We start from the raw sequence: 16,634 nt of genomic DNA on the forward strand, positions 1-16,634 counted from the left end.
ATTCTTTTCTTTCAAATTTGAAATGCTCTGCAGCTGGTAATACTCCCTGAACTCTGACTTCACAGGGGCTTTTCATGGTATCATGTGATAGAAAGAACACCAGACTTGAAATCAGAGGAAATTGAAAATCCCAGCTCTGTCACTTGCTACTTATGTCACCTTGGGAAAGTCACTCTGGGCCTCAGTTTCTTGACTTGTAGAATGAGGGACTTAGACTAGTGGGATGCTGACATTCCTTCCAACTCAAAATCTGTGATTTACTGATCCTACTTCCATTGCTTTGGCTAATGCTTCCATGGCTTCTCTGGGGAAGTTCCTCACTTTTTAGGAAGACCATCATCTTGGTCAACATTTTTGGAGTGTAGTCAACATCCTTTTAGTTCTGTTGTTAGTTAAGCCTACTGGGATCCTGTAAAGAATTAATTTTTATTTGAGGTTTTTATGCCTCGGGCGCACACTGGCCTGGGGCTCTGCAAACCGCATGGTGCTCCACCCACTGGTTGTAGCCGTTGCCATGGCGCTGGCACCTCACATCATCACCACTCCCCGATGCCTACATGGGCCAGGCAAAATTATAATGATTGGAAGCCTAGTGAGGGTAATCATGCGACTGTCAGAGCAGCCATCCAATTGGCTGGGGGCTGTGGGGTTTCTGGGATTGGGGGAGGAGAATTCGCCATTCTAGCTGGATGCTGGAAGGTGACAGGAGCTCTGCTGTGTATTCTCCACTGATTCCTGGGCAGTGGTATTTCTTCAGGTTGTATAATTACCCTTTCCCCATTTTATTTCCTTTCCCTTGATCCTACTGACGCTGTTTGTGTTTTTTTAAGTTCATTCTTATTAAAATAAATCCTATTCTGTTTTGAGGGAGGCTGCCGGTCTCCTTCCTTGCCCCAATATTGCAGCGAGCCACTTAGCTAACACTCCCCAATTAAAAATTGGTCCCCACAATCCAAAGGAGTGGCTCAGGCAACTGTCAAAACCTCTTAACCCTTCTTTTTACTTATATATTCTCATAGGTAAGTAAGTTCCATGTAACTAAATTCCAATCACCTCTACTTTGCCTTGGAGTTTGACACAGCACTTACTACTAAGTCTCTCTGAGCAAGAACACTTATCCATTTCCATGTACCTTTCTGATTCCCATGATGCTCTAGTCCTAGATTCCTCAGACATTCATAGAATCATAGATTTAGAACCAGAAGGAACACTAGAGAAATCCTAATGCAATTCCAACATTTTTAGATGAATTTACTAAGTCCCAGAGAGATGAAGTAACTTACTCAGGGGCATACAGTCAGTGGAACAGTGGTGAAATTTGAATCCAGATCCTATAACTACATTTTGAATTCTTTCTCCATTGTGCTATGCAGGGGGAGGGACCAAGTTGGATATGACCACAATTATTTCTACTGTTGTGGGAAATCCCCATTTCCTTTTTAAAAGTACAGTGTCAAATATCAATAGTGTTAACAAAAGATGGGAGACCCTGTCTCTATCCTCACACAACTTATTTTGTTGCTGTACCCCCATGCCAAATACTTCTTTTTTAATTTTAAAATTTTTACTTTTTTATTTTTACTGGGCAATGAGGGTTAAGTGACTTGCCCAGGGTCACATAGCTAATAAGTATCAAGTGTCAGAGACTGGATTTGAACTCAGGTCCTCCTGAATCCAGGGCCAGTGCTTTATCCACTATACCACCTAGCTGCCCCTCCAAATACTTCTATTTGTAAAATTTGGACTAGAGCCATAAGCATGATCTTTTAGACTTGGGAGTGGTATGGACAGGAAGTGCCCTTTGAAGTTGGATTTTTGATCAAGGCTTTCTTGCCACCCAATCCTCTGGAGAGAAATAAAGCAAATAGTACAACTTATGAGTGACCTTCCCTTGGGCCCATCCATTTGGGGTTCATTGTAGGTGTTACTGAATTGAAAAAGGAGTAGATTCCTTTTCCCCCCTCTCCAGCTTAGTTCGAGAATTTCATTATGCTGTATCAGACACATTTCACATTTAATTTCCTTTTAAATTGAAAAATAAAGAAAAAAGGACCAGGAATGGCATCTTTGGGGTTGTGCCAATTTCTCTTCAGGAACTCAGTTTTCTAACTGAATTATAAGTCTCCTAAAATTGGAAGAAGTCTGACAAGATGGCTGATGTGCTGACAAGGCTTTTTACTCCCCCCTACATAGACTGGCTCCAGATGCCACATCACAGGGATATTGGTATGTGTATTCGAGTCTCAGCTCTCATTCCATGAGTAATTCATTGATGTTTTAAAGTCAACAAACCCCCAAGTTCAACATTTTTGTTCCATTTATCAACTGGGGAGAGTGCTACTGGATACATAGGGAGTTACCACTTATTTGAATTGTAATTAAAAACCTGTTAGTGAGGAAAAAAAATCCCTGGAAAATATCATGAAAATGTGCAGACTGATCAAAACTGTAAGTAAAAGATGTGATCTCAAATGAATTCCTTTAATCACCTCTAACACAGATGTTTATTATGAACTGTAGTTGTTTGTACAACATTTATAGTAATTAATCAGTCAATCAATAAACATTTGTTAAGTGTTTACTATGTGTCAGGGAAATCACTGGAATTAAGAGAGGTCAGAGAAGGTTTCTTGTAGAAGGTAGAATTTTAGCTGGGACTTAATGGAAAACAGGGAGGTCAGTAGTTGGAATGGTTGGAGGAGTATCATGTCAGGTATGGGGGACAGCCAGAAAAAGTACATGGATCGTGGGGGCGGCTAGGTGGTGCAGTGGATAAAGCACCAGCCCTGGATTCAGGAGTACCTGAGTTCAAATCCGGCCTCAGACACTTGACACTTACTAGTTGTGTGACCCTGGGCAAGTTACTTAACCCCCATTGCCCCGCAAAAAAAAAAAAAAGTACATAGATCTGAGGGATGGAGTGTCTTGTTTTGGGGACAGGCAGCAGGCCATCATCACTGGACTGAAGAGTTGTCTTAGAGAGTAAGGTATAAGAAGACTGTAAAAGTAGCAAGGGGGCTAGATTATGAAAGGCTTTGAATTACAAACAGTGCATTTAGTATTAGCTCCTGGAAGTGATAGGGAGCCATTGGAGTTTAATGAGTAAGGGGTGTATGACATCATGGTCAGGTCTGTGTTTTAGGAAAATAACTTTATTGGCTGAGTGAAAGATAGGTTGGTGTGATTAGAAATCTGAGGCAGGTAGACAGACCAGCAGCTATTGCAATAATCCAAGAGTGGGATGGTAGGAGCCTGTACCTGAGTGGTGGAAATATCAGAGGAGAAAAGGGGGTATATTGGAGAGATGTTGCAGAGGTGAAATCAATAGACCTTGGCAATAGCTTGGGTATGGGAGGGGGGTGAGTGATTGTGAGGAATCCAGGATCACTCCCAGGTTAAGAGTCTGGGTTTCTAGGAGTATAGTATTGCCCTCTATAGTAACAGGAAAGGTAAGAAGGGGGAGAGTGTAGGGGAAAAGATGATGAGTTCTGTTTTAGATAGACTGAGTTTAAAATAGGTCATGAGGGCTAGGGTTGAGAGAGGGGAGTCAACAAGACCTTCTCCCTTGGCCTTTCTAATGACAGAGCAGGGCTTCTTAAACTTTTTCCACTCACAATCCCTTTTTGCCTGAGAAATTTTTACATGACTACGTAAGTATCTAAAATAGGTATACATAACCTTTTCTTGTTGCTAAATATTTTGCGACCCCCACATCCAGTTACACCACCCCATGTTGGGTCGCAACCCTGAGTTTAAGAAGTTTTGACTTAGAGAATTTGAGGATTGAAGGGCCCTTCATGGTCCCCTGAGTCCATCTGGACATAAAAAGAATTGTCCCCAGAACGAAAAGACAAATGCCCATTGAGCTTAAATATCTATAAGTGGGGTAGCTAGGTGGCACAGTGGATAGAGCACTGGCCCTGGATTTAGGAGGACCTGGGTTCATATCTGGTCTCAGACACTTGACACTTACTAGATGTGTGACCCTGGGAAAGTCACTTAACCCCAATTGTCTCACCAAAAAAAATCTCTAAGTAAGGAAAACCAACTACTTTGTGTGTGTCCCCTAAAACTCTGGGACCACTCTAATGTTTAGGAAGCAGATAGGCAAATGCTCAGAGAATGAGCATTTGGATCCAGATGGCCAAACTCTGTGACTACCAAGATTTGATGTAATAGGAATTGTCTTGAAATAGAGGTTGAACCAGGTAGCCTCTCTGGTCCTTTGTCTCTCAGGAATCTTGTAATTCAGGATTCTTTGGAGGTGCCAACAATCTGGCACCCAGGACCCCTATTTTAGTCCCAAAGACATTTTTGCTTCCTTGCCTTTACCACATATTCTACATACTTTTTGCTTTACCATATTCTTAACTCTAGCCAAATTGTCCATTTGCTTGTCCATACACATTTGCTTATATGTGTGCGTGTGTGTGTGTGTGTGTATACACTCACATATATTACTTTCTGTGCCTTTGTTTGCACCATTCTTTCTTCCTAGAATGCCCTGTCCTTATTTTTGCCTCTTGAAATCCTACCTACAGCTCAAGCGCCACATCTTCCAGGAAGCAGTCTTTATATCTATTAGTAGAGTCAGTATCTATTAAGGGCCTACCATACATCAGTCATTTTGCTAAGCAATGAGGCTACAAATTCAAAAGTGGGCCAGTTCCAGTCTTAAATGAACCTACATTCAGAAATGTAAGTCAGAAATGATCTCTGTACCCTATGCCTCACTCCTTCCATATGCAGTTATCTTGTTGTCTTTTATATAAATGAGATACATTTCCTATCTGAGTTCATGGACCCTTGGAAACCTATACAATGACTTCTTGGAGGTCTAGGGACCCAGAATAAAAGCTCCTGTTTCTCCAGTATCCCACACTGTGCCCTTACTTAGTGGATACTTAAACAAAGCTGTTAAATTGAACTGCATTGCCAATTTGACCCAACATTTGTCAAACATCCACTGTACATAAGGAACTGGAGATACAAAGACAAATGGAAAAATAATTCCTGCTCTGAAGGAGTTTACCATTTGGGAGGGATGGGAAATATAATATGTAGATAGATACAACATGTAAAAAATAATAATTTTACAAAGTGAAAGCCAAAACATGTAAATACAAATATATAATGCTTTGAGAACAAGATGTAATCCAGGGATAAGAAAAAGAGATTTTTTTCACCTGGGTTTTGATTTGCCCATTTTAAATTATAGTGGGCAGCTAGGTGGCACAGTGGATAGAGCACTGGTCCTGAAGTTGGAAAGACCTGAGTTAAAATCTGCAACGATTGGAATGATGCCACCTGCTGGAGACTTACTGTAGAAAAGCTCTGCCATGAGGTGAAGGTCTCTGAGGGCAAGACCATGCGTCTTTTCTTTGGCATCAGGAAGTGACCTTTGCTTGTGGGAGGAAGAAGGGGGGAGCCTGGCACTCTGACTCTCTCTCTTTCCTGTGGTCTCTGGTAGAGAGCGGAGTGAGAAATGTTCTCTCCCTTTAATAGATAGATAAATGTAGGTCTTTCTCTCTCTCTTTATCAAATTCTTATTCTCCTTAATAAATGCTTAAAAGTCTAACTCTTGCTAAAGCTTATAATTTATTGGCAACCACTCATTAGATATTTTAGAAAGACTAGCTAGAATTTTACCCTTAACAAATCTCACCTCAGACGCTTACTAGCTGTGTGAACCTGGGCAAGTCACTTAACCCCAATTGTCTTAAACATCCAATGCCATCTCCAATTGTCCTGATAACATCTTTTGTTTGTTAGTTTGTTTTGTTTTTTGTTTTTTCAGGGCAATGAGGATTAAGTGACTTGCCCAGTGTCACACAGCTAGTAAGTATCAAGTGTCTGAGGCTGGATTTGAACTCAGGTCCTCCTGAATCCAAGACCAGTGCTTTATCCACTGCATCACCTAGCTACCCCCTGTCTTGATAACATCTTTGCCACTGGACTCAGATGGCTCTGGAAGAGAAAGTAAGGTTGGTGACTTTGCAAAGTCCTTCCTCACTTAAATCCAATTCAGTGCAAGTCATGATGTTTGTCATGATCCACTTTAAGAACAAAGGAAAAATAGCAACAACAATTGTACCAAACCAAAGATACAGTTAATTATTAGGAAATATTTATGGACCATTTCAAAATCCAGCACTAGTATTTACAGACCTCCTTTCTTCACACAGAGCTAGGCTATACCTGTTTCCAGAAGAAGTAAGCCTCATACTTTTTTCTTGTCCTCAGTCTTTCACTGGATAGAGACTTGGCAATCCCATTGGCCCCACTCTTTCAGAACCCCAGGGTTTCAGTTGTATGGCTCTGGCATCACTTAACCTCATCAAAGGCAGCTATGAGTTCTCATCAGTCTCCTCTTACATACAATACAACAATCTGACACAGGTTGAGAAAACTACTCAGAGTTTGTGACTGTGGTAGAGATTAGTTTTATAATTTTCCAGTGAGGTTCATGACCAAATGATATAACCAGACATGACAGTTCAATTACACAACAATGCACCACACTGTTAGTCATCTCTCTGTTCTAGGCTTGGTTACTTACGCATCTGATAAAAGATGTCACTTAATTTATTAGTACATAGTGGATACCTGAGTCTTGCCTGCCTACTTTCTAACTTGTCAGTCAGAAAAACACCAAAGTCATCATTAATAGTCCTGCTGTTTATAAACAGACTCGTATGATCTTTGTTACTTGTGGAAATTTCTGCAAGTGTATTAATTAGTAAGAGACAAAAAAAAGTAATAAAAAAAATGAATCCAACTTTTTGGGTCTGCTTTATGAAGCCATCAGGGAATTTCTAAAAAATTATCTGTATATTCAGTTCAGTTCAATTAAATTAAATAACAGTGATCTCTTAATTGTCAAATCCAATGACCTTTTCTCGGCCTTATTCTTCTTTGCCTCCACTGCAATTGACATTGTTGATCACTTTCTTTTTCTGTCTAATCCCTCTTCTCTGGGTTTTTCTAACACTGCTGTTTCCCAGTTCTCTTTCTACCTGTCCCATTACTACCTATCTCCTTTGCTAGTGTTATATGGAATGACCACTAACCATGGAAGTTTTCTATAGCTCTGTTCTGTACTCTCTTTTTTTTCTTTTTACTATCTCACTTGGAGATCTCATTAAAACCCATGCTTCAAATATCATCTCTGTGCAGATTATTCCCAGGTCTATATATCCAGCCCTCACCTACCGTTTGAGCTATATTTATGCATCATTAACTGCTTCTTGGACATTTCAAACTTGATGTGCCTCACACATCAAACTCAACATGTCAAAAACAACTCATGATTTTCCCCAAGCCTTTCCCTTTTCCCAACTTCCATGTTATTGTCTATGGAACTGTTATTCTTTCATTCAACTCCTCACTCTCACTCACCCCATATATCCAATCCATTGCCAAGTCTTGCCATTTCTACCTTCTAATTTCTCATATGTTTATGTCTTACTCAATTCATATAACAACAATTATAATTCAGGCCCTCATCACCTCTCACATAGATTCTTTTTTTTTCACTTAATAGTATTTTATTTTCCAATAACATGTAAAGATAGTTTTCAAAATTCATTTTTGTAAGATTTTGAGTTCTAATTTGTTTCCTTCCTTCCTTCCCCAACCACTCCCCAAGACAGAAAGCAATTTGATATAGTCATCTATGTGTATGTAAAATCACATTAAAATATTTCTACATTAGTCATGTTGTGAAAGAAGAATCAGAACAAAAGGGAAAAACCAGAAGAAAAACAAACAAAGATCCAAATAAAAAGTGAAAACAGTATGCTTCAATCTGAATTCAGACTCCATAATTATTTGGCTGGATATGGAGAGGATTTTCCATCATAAATCTTTTGGAATTTTCTTGGATTATAGTATATCTGGGAAGAGCTAAGTTTATCATGGTTGTTCATCATGCAATGTTGCTGTTACCATATACAATGTTCTCTTGGTTCTGCTCACTTTACTGAGCATCAGTTCATGTAAGTCTTTCCAGATTTTTCTGAATCTACCTGCTCATCATTTTTTATAGCACAATAATATTCCATTATATTCATATACCACAACTTGTTCATCCATTTCCCAATTGATAGGTATCCCGACAGTTTCCAATTCTTTGCCACCACAAAAAGAGCTGCTATAAATATTTTTGTACATGTGAGTCCTTTCCTCTTTTTTATGGGATTTGGACCTAGTAGTGGTATTGCTGCATCAAAGGGTATGCACAGTTTTATGGCCCTTTAGGCATAGTTCTAAAGTCTTCTCTAGAATTATTGAATCAGTTCACAACTCCATCAACAATGCATTAGTGTTCCAATTTTCCCATATCTTTTTCAACATTTATCATTTTCCTTTTTTGTCATATTAGTCAATCTGTTAGGTGTGAAGTCTCACATAAATTCCTGCAATAGCTTTCAACTATTCTCCCTGTCTCAAGCCTTCCCCCACTACAATCCATTTTTTTTTATTGCAATCAGGATCAGTTTGGTATTTAAAGTTTTTCATAACCCAGAATCTTCCTACCTTTCCAACCTAATTATGTTTACTCCTCACATACTCCAGCTATTCTGACTTATTTTCAGGTCCTAGGACACAACATGTAGGGCAGATAGGTAGTGCAGTGCATAGAGTACTGGGCCTGAGGTCAGAAAGACTTGAATTAAAATTTGACCTTGGACACTTACTAGGTATGTGATCCTCCTGGGCAGATCACTTATCCCTGTTTGACTCATTTTCCTCATCTATAAAATGAGCAAGAGAAGGAAATGACAAACCACTCCAGTATCTTTGCCAAGAAAACTCCAAATGGGGTTAGGAGGAGTCAGACACAACTCAAACAACTGAACAACAACAACAAAGAACAACTTGACATCTCCCATTTCTCTGCCTTTACACTAGCCAACTTCCATGGCTAGAATACTTCGTCACCTCATCCCTACCTTTTTGTTTAAAAGATTCCTTCAAGACTCAGCTCAAGTCTTGTTTCTTGAAGTACATCTTTCTCCATCTTCCTCCCTCTTTCTCCTGGTCCCCTCGGTGCTTGCCTTTGGGACTAACTTCCATCTACTCTTGTTATTTTGCATATATCTAGTTACTTATAGATTTTTTTCCTTCTTTTTGAATATATATTTCTTGAGCTTAGGGACTATTTTTGTCTTTCTTTGTATCTCCAATTCTTAGCATGGTGCCTGGCACATAGTAGGTGCTTAATAAATGTTTGTCAATTGAACTCAACAAACTTTTATTAAGTTCCTACTATATACAAATGGACTAGCAGCCCTAAAGACATCTTTAGTTTTTAATCCAAATGTTCCAACTGCTGTATGGTTCCATTTTCTTCATTGACTGCCTCAATGAACCAAAGATGAACTTAAAATTTAGACCAACCAGGTCTCTCATCACCTTAGAGGGCAATAGGAACTTGTGAGTCTGAGGTCTGACTTCATTTCCACAAGAAGAGAATGCTATCTTTCTTTTTATTCCTTCTATTTCCTTCTTTCTTCCTCTCTCCCTCCCTTCCTTCCTTTTTCCTCCTTCCCTCTTTATCCCTCTTTTCCTTTTATGCATTTTGTTTTTATATGAGATTTCTGAAAATATTCTCTCTCTCTCTCTCTCTCTCTCTCTCTCTCTCTCTCTCTCTCTCTCTCCCCTTCTCCCCCATGTGTCCTTCTCTCTGCTTCTTTTCCTTTTCCTCTCCAAATTGAACTACTTCTTATAACCAAGATAACAAGCAAGCATACAGTCACCAAATATATAAAACATTTTGTTCTAGTAGCCTTCCATCTCTATTAAGAGTAAGGGAATCTTTTATTATTTGTTCTCTGGAACCATTACTTTTTTTTTTTTTTACTGCACAAAGTTTGACTTACTTTCAGTGATATCTTCACTTACATTGTTGTAGGCAGGTATATAGTTTCTGCATTTCATGCTATATCTACTGTTTTCTTTTTATAGGTTGTTCACATTTTAAAAAAATTATAGTTTTCTCATAATCCCTTTTTGCTTTTTCACATTTGCAGGTGCTGTTTATTTTCCTAGAGCTTGGAGGAGGAAGGAGCTTACTGTTAATATCTGGGAGATGAATTAATATAGCAGGGAATCTGCTCTCTTACTTTTAGCATGATAATTTGCTCAGGGCACCATAAACAAATAGAACAAAATCTCATTACCTAAGATTCACTGAAAGAGGAAAATTTGAATAATATACTACTTTTGAAGACTGGCATTAAAAATACATGGCATAACTACCTTTAATGGATCCGTGATCTCACTAATGTGCTGTCTACATGCTGGCCATGGTCCTCATCTCAACATAATATTAAACTTTATTTTTTACTTTCTTTCCAGGATCTGATAGATGATATTTCATTTTATCTTTCCCATAACCAGGCCTCCATGTCATTTCTTGGTTGTTTCCACATCATGCTGCAGTGTCTAGCTACCCTTTATGAGCTATCTTCTTCCATTAAAATGTAAGCACCTTGAGGGAAGGGACTTGTATTTTTATCATCAGCTTAGCATAACATTTAGCACATAATAAGAGCTTGACAAACATTCTACTTCTCTATATCTATCATCAATCTCTCTCTCCCACCAGCCATCTATCTATCATTATCTGCCATAAATTTATCTGCTTTTATCATCTATCTATATCTAAGGATCTTCTTATCCATCTATGCATCCATCCATCTATCTATCCATCCCAATACATTGATGCCTACCTGTTCAGTTTATTTTCTTCTATGTCTACTTGTAAAATTGTCACCAGCCAGATCCGCCCAATGTGCTGGCGGCCTTCCTTGTGTTCTCTTGATATTGTGAAAATAATAATGGAATATGTAAGCTAGCAAAAGGGGGGAAATGAATAAAATGCTGACCAGTAGTGATCTTTTGTGAGCATGGCTTAATGAAGCTAAGCGGCTCGCCGCAATATTGGGGCAAGGAAAGAAAGAGACCTGCAGCCTCCCTCAAAACAGAACAAGATTTATTTTAATAAGAACAAACTTAAAAAAAAACAAACAAACACAAAGAGGATCAGTAGGATCAAGGGAAAGGAAGTAAAAAGGGGAAAGGGAAATTATAATACCTGAAAAAATACCACCGCCCAGGAATCAACCGAAAATACGCAGCAGAACGCCTGTCACTTTCCAGCTTCCACCTAGAATGCCCAATTCTCCTCCCCCAAACCTAGAAACATCCCACACAGCCCCAGCCAATGGGATGGCCACTCTGACAGTCACATGACTGCCTTCACTAGGCTTCCAATCATTATAATTTTGCCAGGCCCATGTAGGTGTTGGCGAATGGTGATGACGTGAGGTGCCAGAGCTCTGGCAATGGCTACAACCAGTGGGTGGAGCATCGTGCAGTTTGCAGAGCCCCAGGCCAGTGTTCGTCAAGGCATAAAAACCTCAAATAACAATTAATTCTTTACAGAATGGTTGAAAATTAACATAATAACTATTTGAAAGTGAATGAGTCTTCTAAAATACCTGAAGAAAATTCTCTTACAGACTCCAAAGAACTAAAGCTTAGGTTAACCAGAAGGGCAGTGGAGAAGTGCATGATGGGCATAAGTATAACACATTATGAACAGGTAAAGCAGCATTGTCACATTCAAATAAGAAGGGGCCCTAACCCATACGTAAGGATCCCCTGTGGGCCACATGGCAACTTATAAAGGATATATTAATATTATCGATGTTCTATTTTATTTTTTTTGTTACATATTTCCGGGTTACATTTTGATCTCGCTTGGGTTACATTCAGGAGTGCTGTGTGTATTCCTCTGTATTGTGTATTCGACACCTCTGAGATAACCTCATTTGAGACATATATGACTGGAAATAAAGGTGGCTGGCAAAGAATAATCTATGACTGTGAATCAAGAGTGGCTTGAAAGAAAAAAGAGTGGATTGAGATTGGATATGTCATTTCACTGGCATAGGGAATGTCTTCTAACAATGTAGGTTGGCACCTTCTCAGCAGCCAATCCTCTTTGATAGCTAGTCAGAACACTGTGGGCAAGAAAGTATAAGTGATTTGTCTAGGATCACCTCATATATGTTAGAGAGAGGACTTGAACCCTGATCTTCCTAGATTCAAGGTCAGCACTCTATCCACTATGCTACATTACTTCAACCAATGAATTGCCCTTGGAATCCATTAGTACCCATACAACATGAAGAGAAATTAAAAGGTATGCAAAATGAGTGTCTTTATGGATGGCTTATTGGAGGCACTGGCCTCTAGGTGGCACAGTGGATAGAGCACTGGCTCTGGAGTCAGGAGTACCTGAGTTCAAATCCAGCCTCAGACACTTAACACTTACTAGCTGTGTGACCCTGGGCAAGTCACTTAACTGCCTCACCAAAAAAAAAAAAAAAAAAAAAAAAAAAGATGAGAAAAATGATGCAATCAAAGGCTAAGTGACTTGCCCGGGTTCACATAGCTGGTAAGTGTCTAAAAGCAGATTTGAATTCAACTCATTTCTTCCTAACTCTAGTCACTGTACCACCCAGCTGGCTCTTGGATCTTTCCTTGAACTTTGGACTATTGTTTTACTCCTATCATATTTTAATTGCCAGCGTTTCATTACATCAAGTCAACAAGCATTTATTGTCTGTGATATGCTAGGCTCTGTGCTAAACACTAGGGATACAAAGAAAAAAATGTCTCTGCTCTCAAGGAGCACACAGTCTAATGGGGTATGATGACATGCAAACAGCTATCAGCAAATAAGGTATAGACATGACAAATTGGAGACAATTTTGGAGGGAAGGGAGATCGGGAAAGACTTTTTGCATAAGGTGGGATTTTTAACTCTGACCTGAAGGAAGTCTGGAGATGAAGGAGATGGAAATAAGGAGGGAGAAAATTTCAAGCATAGGTGACAGCCAATGAAAATGTATGGACTTAAGAATGGGGTCTATTATACAAAGACTATATATGGCACAGTAGATAGAGTGCCAGGTCTGGAGTCAAGAAAACCTGAGCTTAAATCTGGCCTAAGACACTTACTAGCTATGTGACTTTGATTATCACTTAACTCTGTTTGTCTCAGTTTCCTCATCTGTAAAATGATCTGAAGAAGGAAATGGCAAATCACTATAGCATCTCTGCTAAGAAAACCCTCCAATAAGGAGTCACAAAGAATTGGACACAAATGAAAAGTGATTAAACAACAACAATAATAATATAGAAAATAGGTGTTCTTCATCCACTTGGTTTTTCTGGGATACACAATTGGGCAGGCCCTTTTAAGAGATTATGGGTATCATTTTGGAGGACCTCCAATGACATCTGAAAACAGAAGCACTTGGAAGATTCTTCAGTCTATAGTAAATCTTTCTTTTATAAGAACTCTGCTCTGCACAAACATCCTCCAGTAACAGTTCCAAAAATTTGTTCTTAGAGTTAATCAGAGAGATACATAGACCAGCCAAGAAGTAGGACTGGTTGTGTGGACAGAACAAGGGATAATTTACAGATAGCCAAAGGGCTCTATTGTTAGCCACATAATACAAAAAAAACCACAGACCAAAAACTAGGAGAAGGTCTATACTATAGCACATTGTATGACCCCTTTCCAGAGGATTTTATTGATGGCTATGACAAAGGGTTACATAGAATGAGAGGCTATACAGGGGTAGCAAGATGCACTATTGAAGAGAGTACCCAACCAGATGATATCAAAGATCCATCAAAGTACTGAGGAAATAAACATATTTCTTTTCAAAATATCAGACAAAGAATGAATTTTTGTGTTATTCCTTTCCTCCCTTTCCCATCCCAGTGGTAGAACTTTGAACACTACCCATCCCAAAACAAGATCCTACAATTTTCTATGTCATCTTTTTTTTTTCTTTTTGCAGGGCAATTGGGGTTAAGTGACTTGCCCAGGGTCACACAGCTAGTAAGTATTAAGTGTCTGAGGCCGGATTTGAACTCAGGTACTCCTGAATCCAGGGCCGGTGCTCTATCCACTGTGCCATCTAGCTGCCCCTGTAAGTCATCTTTAATCAAATTAGTTCTATAGAGAGCTATATACTATATACTAAAGAAATAGTTCATTTCAAACTATAACAAGCCACTCTTCATCTAAAACGTTTGTCAAAAATGTTGAACAATCTCAAAATATTGTGCTTCATAAAGGAAAGAGTAGATTTAAAGGCACTTACAATGAGTGGGCCTCTGTTGTTTTCACGATACTTGTTCTGGAAGAAAATGTAAACCACGGTAGCAGCCAGCGAATACAGGAAGGCAAACACTGCAATGGTGACAAAGAATTCTGCTGATGATGAGAAGTCACCGATCAAGGCGAGCTTCTCTCGCCGTTTTCCTTCACAGGTGGGCACCTCAAAAGTCACCTGATGCAACCTAAAAGGAGATATTTAAGGAGATAAATTCAATGGCACCATCAGTAGAGAAACAGATTGTATCCACCATTTCTAAATTCAAAACAAGATGGTGTTCATGCAGACTTGAATCCTAGGAATGACTGGCCTGTTCCTCTATGAAATAATATGTTAAAAGGGGGGAGTTATCTGTTGCGATAGCATTTCCTCCAACAAGGCTTAATCATAGCCAGTCACTATTCTGATAGCTAAACTTTAGCGGTTCCTGGAGATGACCAAACTGGATTCTTTTTTCTAATTGTTCAATTAGTAAAGAGCAGCCCCAGTGCTTGGAACATTGTAAGCACTTTGCAAAATGCTTTATTTCCCTCACTGAATTATTTCCCCTGCTTATTTAATAATTAATATAAATTTAAATACTTAAGTATGTGATCATTGACTTTAATTCAACAAAGATTTAAAAGGTGCCTACTATGTTCCAGGCATTGTATTAGGTACTAGGGATACAAAAATAAAAATTGTCCCTTCCACTCAAAGAGCTTGTACTCTAATGGGGCATACAATATATTCAATATAAATAAATATATTATTTTTGAAAAGTGGTCGCTAGCAGTGGTAGGAAGGAAGTGAAGAGTACCTCAGGGTCAGGCTACATCATTTTTATTTTGTGTGCCCAGAGTCTCCACTTAAACTCCTGTTGAATTGAATTGAACCCTGAAGGAACTCCTTGAAGTAGCATGTAAACTGGGCCTTGAGGTAAGTGAGGGATTCCAAAAGGGAGTGGTGAGGACAAAGTGTGTTCCGGCAATGGAGGAAAGGGGAAGCAGACTCAACACAGGCACAGGGGTAGGAGATGGAATTTTGGGTGTAAGGGAAAAGCAAGTTGTGTTTTAGCCAAAAGAGAGATGAGATGGAGATGTCTCCCTGATGAAGTATAATATAATACATTACTTACTTTCTTCCTGTGGAGAAATGAAGTTACTTCCTGAGAGTAAGGCATTTAAAACTGGGCATCCATGAGACCCATGCCAGCCAACAGAGCCCAATTTGGTAAGCTGTCATAAGGTACTCATGGTACAAAAAGGATTTGGGCATCTTCCTATTTCCCAAATTTCTCCCCCCCCTCCCCCGCAAGTGCTTATGTGCACATCAGCTTTGGATTCATTTGAAAGACACATTGTCCATGGTCCCAGCTCCGCAATTAGGCAAGTCCCTTGTGTGCTAGCATCCTGACAGCTGTGCCTGTCCAAAATCAAATAAAATGTAATGTGTAGGCTCAGGCAATCATTTTAATACTTGGCAATGTATACATAGCTATCTAGGATAGATCAGAACCCTGGACCACTTTGATTTCCAAAGTGATTTTTTTGTGTGCCATGACTTATGCAGATAATTGTCTCAATTGTTTTTTTGACTTAGCCTGTGGGTGCATAGCCTTAGTCATAGGTAAAGAAATGTCTTTCTTTTGACACATTGAGTGGGGGTCAATTTCAACCTCATTCATGAAATCAAATGAAGAGTCACAATTTTATCCCCATGGCCCTCAATGGAAATAATTTAGAAAACACATTAACATATTTCTCAATAGTACAGCTGGTCTGCAGGAACTGTTAAAACAGAAATAGATTTCCCATCATAGGCCATGCCAAATGCCTTGACATAGATGGTTTACATATCCTTCCTTGCCCACTAGTTTCAGTGTAAAGTTGCCTTTGTTTATGTATGACGTGTACCACCCTACCTGTCTTCAATAGTGTAGCAGAATCTCAAGTTACAGTAGAGGAAGCTGAGGCCCCAGCACTGAAGTGACTTCCCCAGGCCAGAAGCTAGTAAGTGATAAATCTAGTAGCCTAAGTTGACCACTTTACTTCTAATTTTGGTGTTTCCACAAAGGAGATGCCTATGTTGGAATCATAGGACAAAGGACAAGGTGAAGGAATCAGAGTATTAGGGGACTTTGGAGCTCACTAGGTGCCAAATCCTCATTTTATAGATGAGAAAACTGAGACCCACCCACAAAGTGGAAGTGACTTGTCTGAAAGTTGTACAGATTAATAATAGTAGGAAAGGGATTTGAACCAAGGGCTGTAGATTCCAAATATAACACTCTTTCCATTGTCCCAAGCTACCTCCTGGAAAGTATCATAATTGGTAAACAAACTAATTTATAAGGTGCTATGATAGGCCTCCGGATTAGTAGTCTCAAATGCTCAATGTCAGGCATTTCTCTCATGTAACATGCTGAAGCTGTTTTTGAAATAT

The 16,634-nt window shown here is 39.3% G+C and overlaps 1 protein-coding gene across 2 annotated transcripts in view; it reads right to left on the minus strand.

The window, feature by feature from the left end:
* Positions 1–16,634, minus strand: part of SYNPR (synaptoporin) — a 395,065-nt gene that overhangs the window by 53,727 nt on the left and 324,704 nt on the right. For both annotated transcript variants that reach the window (XM_043978574.1, XM_043978575.1), the window contains one exon: positions 14,196–14,394. In XM_043978574.1, coding sequence (XP_043834509.1) covers positions 14,196–14,394 — 199 coding nt within the window. The remainder of the gene's footprint in view (positions 1–14,195; positions 14,395–16,634) is intronic.

Source organism: Dromiciops gliroides, chromosome 1 (assembly GCF_019393635.1).
Source record: "Dromiciops gliroides isolate mDroGli1 chromosome 1, mDroGli1.pri, whole genome shotgun sequence".
Classification (NCBI taxonomy): Eukaryota; Metazoa; Chordata; class Mammalia; order Microbiotheria; family Microbiotheriidae; genus Dromiciops; species Dromiciops gliroides.